The sequence below is a fragment of the Engraulis encrasicolus genome, chromosome 21, assembly GCF_034702125.1.
Source record: "Engraulis encrasicolus isolate BLACKSEA-1 chromosome 21, IST_EnEncr_1.0, whole genome shotgun sequence".
NCBI classification, from domain to species: domain Eukaryota; kingdom Metazoa; phylum Chordata; class Actinopteri; order Clupeiformes; family Engraulidae; genus Engraulis; species Engraulis encrasicolus.
Genome location: NC_085877.1, coordinates 51,916,306 through 51,924,688, shown reverse-complemented (window position 1 = coordinate 51,924,688; position 8,383 = coordinate 51,916,306). Strand labels below are relative to the sequence as shown.

At 48.7% G+C, this 8,383-nt stretch overlaps 1 protein-coding gene across 4 annotated transcripts in view; it reads right to left on the bottom strand.

Moving 5' to 3' along the window:
• Window positions 1-8,136, bottom strand: part of dhx15 (DEAH (Asp-Glu-Ala-His) box helicase 15) — a 26,956-nt gene extending 18,820 nt beyond the window's left edge. For 3 of the 4 annotated variants that reach the window (XM_063186765.1, XM_063186764.1, XM_063186767.1), the window contains exons 1-4: window positions 7,697-7,861; window positions 4,426-4,678; window positions 3,929-4,060; window positions 2,953-3,146 (exon numbers count right to left, since the gene is read on the bottom strand). In XM_063186765.1, coding sequence (XP_063042835.1) covers window positions 2,953-3,146; window positions 3,929-4,060; window positions 4,426-4,678; window positions 7,697-7,767 — 650 coding nt within the window. In that variant the 5' untranslated portion in view covers window positions 7,768-7,861. Of the gene's footprint in view, window positions 1-2,952; window positions 3,147-3,928; window positions 4,061-4,425; window positions 4,679-7,696; window positions 7,862-7,883 lie in introns of those variants that run through there. The other variant, XM_063186766.1, reaches the window with a different exon arrangement.
• Window positions 8,137-8,383: the final 247 nt, after the last annotated feature.

Here is an 8,383-nt window from a genome sequence, read left to right as displayed (position 1 = left end):
CTAGATGCTGCTCAGAAATTGGTCTTCTCTCCCATTGAAACGCATTATAAGACGTGACTATTCAGTCCCCCCAGGAAATCGCGATGTTGCGATCGCGTCGTTTTTCGCAACTTCAATGAATTCCCGCGAATTCTGCACGAGAGCGCAACTTTAACCAATCACCGCGATTTCCCGCAACTTTGAACACTTTGAACCAATCCATGTTGCGCTGACTTCACTGACGTCGACAAACTTCCTTTCAAAAAGGATAATACAATAAAAAATACAATAAAAAAGTAACCTAGCAATCAGTCCCAGCACTTTACTATGCATGTGGGCCTACAAGTTGTCGGTGAGGGGGAAAAAAAACTAATAAATACGAATGTAGGAAACGCCATGTTCTCATTGCGCGTCTGCTCGCATGGTCACAGGAGGGAAAATGTATGACTACTAGTCTGGCATAACCAATAGGCCTACATTTTTAAAATGTGGTAGGCCTACATAGATATATAGCCTAATTAACACTTCATGACAGTCGTCTAGGCTACATTACGCCAAGTAGGCCTATAGGGCTCCTACAACAAGATGTGTTTTCTTTTTTCTAAAGCGGTCCACCTGCTGGACCACTTTGGTGTTTGACTTGTGCGCATACAGAAGGCAACATTTTCCCTCCGAATTGAGATGCGCAAATGCCTTGTCCACAACAAAGCAGTAATTTCCATCCTTCATTGTGAATGCTGCGTGCGTGCCTGGCCGATATAGTAATCTCTTTCGCGCAAATTGGGCTATGGTCAGGGTTCACGTTAGCCGGCTGTGGCCGGACATTGGCCGTTTGCATGCATGAATGACCGGCAAAATAAAATGTGGCCGGACAAAATGTCCGACAAAAATGACTGCAATCAGTCAGTAAATAATATTAGCTCATTTTAAATAGGCCTACTTAACGTTACAAAAGACCAGTAGGCCTAATATGAAACTGAACAAAACTGAAAATATTTGTGAATAGCCTATGTAAATGAACTTGTCATAAGCAGCACGCAATATTGCTTGCGCTCTCGTCCCCACCGTCGTTGTCCCCAATCACGTTATGCTTATAATCACTTGACTCACGCTGGCTGCTGTGCTGTCGAGGAACGATTCTGTTTTGTTGTGGGCTATTTTTTACCAATATATCAGTGAACACAACAAAGGGCATTGCATTTGCAAAACCGTTTCATGCCCTTTGAGAAGTCAAGCCTAACAGTTTGGGACTCAATGGCATGCGCAGCATTGCATCACTTTCACTTTTACCTCTGCTGAAAAATGGTGGTGGATCTCCAAGTAGGCTACAGAGGGTCAAGTTAAACATTCCAGAGAACGATGGACTCGCCAGAAGTCCCAGTGAAAGTGCATGCAGGGCTTTATAACTGTTTTCATCACCGGCCAAAACGTGTAGCCCATATGAGCATCGTTGACAGCTGAGACCTCGGTTCTGCAGGCGACGTGGTGTTTTATAGATAACAATGTCGTCGTCTTTTATATTCACAAGAGCACCAAAATTAATATAATTTCTGAGCATTATTCAGCAAGCACCCTTCACAAAAGGAAATCTGTGAACTCCATCCTCGTTACATTGAATGATGATCATCAGCCGGACGGCAGAACAAAAAAAAAAACCTAGGCTATGCCTTCTTTCGAAAGCGACCCCTCTCTCTGCTTTTATTTGTGTTGCTTTTGACAAGCTTGAAAATTAAACGCCGACACAGGCAGGCTATGTGTAGCATTAACCAGGATTTCAGTCAGGTTCTGTCGCGCAGCTCTGGGTGGACATGCCCAATTCCGCCCGCCTACTTATAGTTAATTATGTATCCACTTTTTTTAAAGTCAGGAATGGATATCGACATGATACGAAGTTTGTATGCTTACAATTTGAAACGGTGATGACATTTAAAACAGAGTCAAACGGCCATAAACAGCATTGTAATGAAGGGTGTCGTAATGGCAGCATGAAAAAGATGGAGCTTTTCACGACGACATTCTGGCTAAAAACTCGCCCAGGCAGCTTCCCTGCTTTGCCTAAGAACCAAAATTATAATATAAAAATGGAAATAATATAAAAACACCAGAGGACTGGAATGTGGCAGTGTCCTTTACTTTCAAGCGTGGGGAAGCACATTAAAAATCGCAACAAAAATCGCACCTTTCACTTCATGCCGCAACAAAATCGCAACAACACAGTAAGAAGCTCCGCAACTTTTATCGCGATTTTCTGGAAATCCTCGTGCACCATCTGGCAATTCCGACCGCGATTTTTTGAGAAAATGCCCGCGATTTCCTGGTGGGACTGACTATTGAACCACAAATCTCCTTACTTGAGGTAGCCTAGCGTGTAGTCTTTTCTCCCATTAAAACGCATTGCAAACCATGGCTATTGAACTACAAAAATGGCCTCTTCAGGCAGCCTAGCGTGTAGTCTTTTCTCCCATTGAAACGCACTGAGTGAGTTTTAATATACGACCTTGCCTAATCTACTTGTGCTTGTCTCCTCGTCCCGCCTTCTGGCCCCTCCTCCATGGAGAAAACGATAAAGTTTCCCAGCTGTCAGCCTAGCCGCCACAACAACTTTTGAGGGACTGTTTTTCATTCACCATCCCAAATGCAAATGAGAAGAAGACTCTACAATTGAGCTTTTGCAAGATATTGAAATATAATGCTGTTGTCAGTGATGTGATGTCATCATGACGAGAAGCAAGTGGAGGAGGCAAGTGGAGGAGGCAAGGTCGCATATTGAAACGCATTGTAAGACGTGACTATTGAACTACAAATGTGTTTACTTGAGGTAGCCTAGCGTGTAGTCTTTTCTCCGATTGAAACGCATTATAAACCATGGCTATTGAACTACAAAAATTGCCTCTTCAGGTAGCCTAGCGTGTAGTCTTTTCTCCCATTGAAACGCATTGTAAGACGTGACTATTGAACTACAAATGTGCTTACTTGAGGATGGTCTTGGCGGAGCTGCAGTCTTCAAAGCGTATGGAGTACCCCACTTCCTGTCCGAGCATCACGTCCATCTCGTCGGCGACGCGCTGCGCTACAGACATGGCCGCCACTCTTCTGGGCTGCGTACACGCCACGCCGCGTTTAGGACCCCCCAGGCAACGCACAGAGTCCACACACCACTGAGGAATCTAGTGGACACACACACACACACACACACACACATTATTTACACACACGCCGCGTTTAGGACCCCCCAGGCAACGCACAGAGTCCACACACCACTGAGGAATCTACAGCACACACACACACACACACACACACACACACACACACACACATTATACACACACTTATTACAAGCCACGCCGCGCTTGGGACCCCCCAGACAACGCACAGAGTCCACACACCACTGAGGAATCTAGTGGACACACACACACACATTATATACACACACACACACACACACACACACACACACACATTATATACACACACACACATTATATACACACACAAACACATTATATAAACACACTTATTACACGCTGCGTCACGTTTGGGACCCCCCAGGCAACGCACAGACTCCACACACCACTGGGGAATCTAGTGGACACACACACACATTATATACACACACTTATTACATGCCACGCCACATGTGTCCACACACACACACACACACATTATATACACACACACACACACATTATATATACACACACACACACACACACACACACACTACATACACACCCACACTTATTACACACCCTCTGCTTGGTACCTGTGTGGTCTTCCCTGAGCCGGTCCCCCCCCCCCCCGCCCACTGCTTCATACCTGTCCTGTCTAGTGCACGCCCCCCCCCCCCCCTCCCATACCTGTGTGGTCCCCCCCCCATACCTGTGTGGAATTCCCTGAGCACCCACCCACCCCGCTTCGTACCTGTCTAGCCCCGCACCCCTCCCCGTACCTGTGTGGTCTTCCCTGAGCCGGTTTCTCCCACCAGGACGAAGGTTTGGTTCCTGGTCAGGATGTCTGAGAATCGCTCCTTATACTCCCACACCGGCAGCTGCAGACGCTTCTTGAGGATCTCATAGTATCTCTACACACACACACACACACATACACACACACACACGTTAAGAATACGCTTCTTCAGGATCTCATAGTATCTCTACACACACACACACACACACACACATACACACACACGTTAAGAATACGCTTCCTCAGGATCTCATAGTATCTCTACACACACACACACACACACACACGTTAAGTCACTGTAACCAATACGCTTCTTCAGGATCTCATAGTATCTCTGCACGAGCTGCACACACACACACAATTACTTTTTCATGGCAGAAACAAATACATTTCTCTTGACATTAAAAACCAAGAATGACATTAATACACATAAATACATTTTTAAAAATACATTTCATTACTGTTCATCTCTCTCCTCACCTGTGTGTGTGGCAGGTTTGTGAAGGGGTTGATCTGTTGCTGCATGGCCGTCTGTTTAAGGGGGGGCAGGAGACCCCCTCCCAACCCCCCCACGCCCCCCATCAGACCCATCGCCGGGGGCAACACCCCCCCTACGCCCCCCGGGCCTACGCCCCCGCCGCGCTCTCGATCCCGCTCTCTGTCTCGATCCCGATCGCCACGATCTCGCTCACGCTCCTTAGAACGGTCGTCCCTCTCCCGGTCACGATCTTTACTGTGGAGGACAGAAGAGGAGAGGAGAGGGATGAGAAGAGGAGAGGAGAGGAGAGAGGGATGAGGAGAGAGGAGAGGAGAGGAGAGGAGAGGAGAGGAGAGAGGAGAGGAGAGAGGGATGAGGAGAGGAGAGGAGAGAGGAGGAGAGGAGAGGAGAGAGGGATGAGGAGAGGAGAAGAGGAGAGGAGAGGGGGAGGAGAAGAGGAGAAGAGAGGAGAGGTGAGGAGAGGAGAGGAGAGGAGAGGAGAGGAGAGGAGAAGAAAGGAGAGGAGAGGGATGAGGAGGGAGGGATGAGGAGAGAGGGATGAGGAGAGGAGAGGAGGAGGAGAGGAGAGGAGAGGAGGAGAGAAGGGAATGGAGGAGAGGAGAGGAGAGGGGGATGAGGAGAGGAGAGGAAAGGAGAGGGATGAGAAGAGAAGAGGAGAGGAGAGGAGAGGGGGATGAGAAGAGGAGAGGAGAGATGAGGAGAGGAGAGGAGAGGGGAGGAGAGAGGAGAGGAATGAGAAGTGGAGAGAGGGATGAGGTGAGGAGAGGGGAGGAGAGAAGGATGAGAAGAGAAGAGGGATGAGTGCAAGTGTGTGTGTCTCTGGCGCTTTTTAGAGTGGTTGTCTCACACACTTCTGGTCTTTACTGTAAAGAGGAGATGAGGAGAGAGGGATGAGGAGAGGAGAGGAGAGGAGAGGAGAGGAGACGAGAGGAGAGGAGAGGAGAGGAGAGGAGAGGAGAGGAGAGAGGAGAGGAGAGGAGGGATGAGAAGAGGAGAGTAGAGGAGAGGAGAGGAGAGAGGAGAGGGGAGAGGAGAGAAGAGAGGAGGGCAGAGGAGAGAGAGGGGGAGAGGAGAGAGGGGAGAGGAGAGAGGAGGAGAGGAGAGGAGAGGAGAATGAGGAGAGGAGAGGGGAGGAGAGGAGAGAGGGATGAGGAGAGAGGGATGAGGAGAGAGGGATGAGGAGAGGAGAGGAGAGGAGAGGAGAGGAGAGGAGAGGAGAGGAGAGGGGATGAGAAAGGAGGAGAGAAGAGAAGAGAAGAGAAGAGAAGAGAAGAGAAGAGAAGAGAAGAGGAGAGGAGAGGAGAGGAGAGGATAGGAGACGAGACGAGAGGAGAGGGGAGAGAGGGGAGAAGAGAGGATAGGAGAGGAGGGGAGAGGAGAGGAGTGGAAATGATTGGAGAGGAGAGGAGAGGAGAAAGGAGAGAGAGAGGGAGAGGGGGGGGTGGTGCCCACTAGAGATGGCTACTGGAGATGACATAGGGGGGGGCACTAGAGATGGCATGATGAGGGGGGGTGACACTCAGACAATAACAACAACGTCTCAGCAGTGAACTCACACGAAGTGAACAGTGCACACGGACACACAGAAACGCAGACACACACACAGACACACACACACGCTGGTGCACCCCTCTCCTCTCCTCTCCCCGCCTCTCCCGTCCTCTCCTTTACTCTCCTCTCCTCTCCTCCCCTCATCCCTCTCCTCAAGCACATGTGAGGAACATACACATAAAACTGTGGCCTAGTGTGTAGAGAGTTGTTCTTTCAATCTAGGGGTTGCAGGTTCGAATCCCCCTGACCTCCCCCTTCATCTCCATCTATGGCTGAAGTGCCCCTGAGCAAGGCACCTAACCCCACACTGCTCCAGGGACTGTAACCAATACCCTGTACCAATGCACCTAACCCCACACTGCTCCAGGGGTTGTAACAAGTACTCTGACAAAATCTTAACTGTAAGTCGCTTTGAATAAATGAAAGCGTCAGCTAAGTGCAATGTAATGTAATAGAACTCCCCAAGACAGTAGGGTAACTGGACGGTGTGTGCGAGTTGACAGTCTCCGATTGCTCCAACTCCAAGTGTCCCAGCAACTACCCCTGATCAAACAACAGACACTACACAAAACACACACACACACGCCACTACTACGATAACACATACACACGCGTGTGTACACAAACCTCACTACTATCATACACACTCCACCGCATGTGTTCGCAGCTCTAGTTCGTCTGGTCGCGGATGTGTGTTAACTGGTTACACACAGACACCACGCGCGCTGTCTTGACGTCTGCTCTGTGTGTGTTAGCTAGTTACACGCACACACATTGTCTGGTCTGTGTTAGCCAATCACACACACACACACACACACACACACACACACACACACACACACACACACACACACACACACACACGTCGTCTTGACGTCTAGCTTGTGTGCTAGCTAGCTAGCCTCAATAACGGGCCGAGTTGGGATTCACCCATGATGCCGGTGCGGGTACCTTGAGCCGAATACCACAACACACACACTCACACCACGCTAGCAAACACCACATACACGAACGCAGCAAATACTACAGCCACTGGCTCTTTCAACCTCGCCATTTACGCTCTACAGTGTGCAGAATCGTTGACAGTTTGTAAAAGACTGTAGCCGTACTTCCATATATTGGATATCTAACTAGCTGGCTGCACACCGCATCGATACGTCTCTAAACCACTGGCTAGCTAGCTTTAGCTTAGCAGGTTAATGAAGATCAACTGCATTCAGGTCAATGTAACCAACAACTGAGGAACGTAGAACGCAAACCCATAACAAAGTTACATGAAAACATCCAATAGATAGTAACGGAGTTACAGTTTATAAGCGAAGTAGATTTAGTGTCTGGAAACACACCGCGCAAGGATGATCATGTAGGCTACGAGTCTATTCCCCCTAGCCCCACGTGCTAGCTGGCTAGTTAGCTAACGAGACCATTTCATTCAAATCGAGCCCACGGCCCCATGCAAACATTTTCACAGTACACCATCCACATCACAGAAATACCGTGTGTCCGCCCATATTACAGGACACACGTTAAATCATCGCACACGAGAGCACTAGCCTTGGGCCATTATATCAGTAGTTAAACCTGTTTCAGTCGATTCGCCGTCATGGCTAGCTAGCTAACTTAGTTAGCCACCACCATGCTCCACAGTCCTGACAGACCGATTCCAGACACAAACACCAAACAGCGTTCCCATCTACTCACCCATCAGACGAGGTCCTTTTCTTATTTGACGAATACTCGTCACCTAGATCCAAGCGATGTCGCTTCGACATCTTTTAAAATGAAAACTAACAAGTAAAACACGGAATAGGCTGCCCGGTTATTCCAAACAAACCCCTTTCTCACTACACACGGGGACAAGACAAGATGGCGGACCGGAAATACTTACCTCATCATCTTATTTCTGCGGATAAAGACCAGATGAGGGGGAACAATCTGCGGAGTTTACACACACAGCAAGGCACTGAAGTGCAAAGTGTCTAAAATCCCAGCTGGCTAAATGGCTATGCATAAACTTGTGGCCCTTGTGGTGGTGAAGTGCGTAGAGCCCTGGTGGTGCAGTGGCTACGGTAACAGCACGGGCCACCGGGAGAGAGATTGGATTCTAGCGCCAAAACAGCAACACTGGGTGCAGTACTGTCGCCGAACCACCAGGTGGAGACTCACAGCGCTGTAGCCACAGATCTGTAGCCTTCTGGATGACTGCTGTTGCCACTTGTATAACAGAGTTGTATGAGTACAGGCAGTGTTCGAATTACGGGGGGTACCGGGGGGGTTTGACCCTCCCGATTGGGACTTGATACCCCCCAAATGGGACTAAATTACACTTTTGGGGGGTACTGGAAACATTGAGGTATTGTTAAAAATCAGATGTTAAAAATGTCTTGT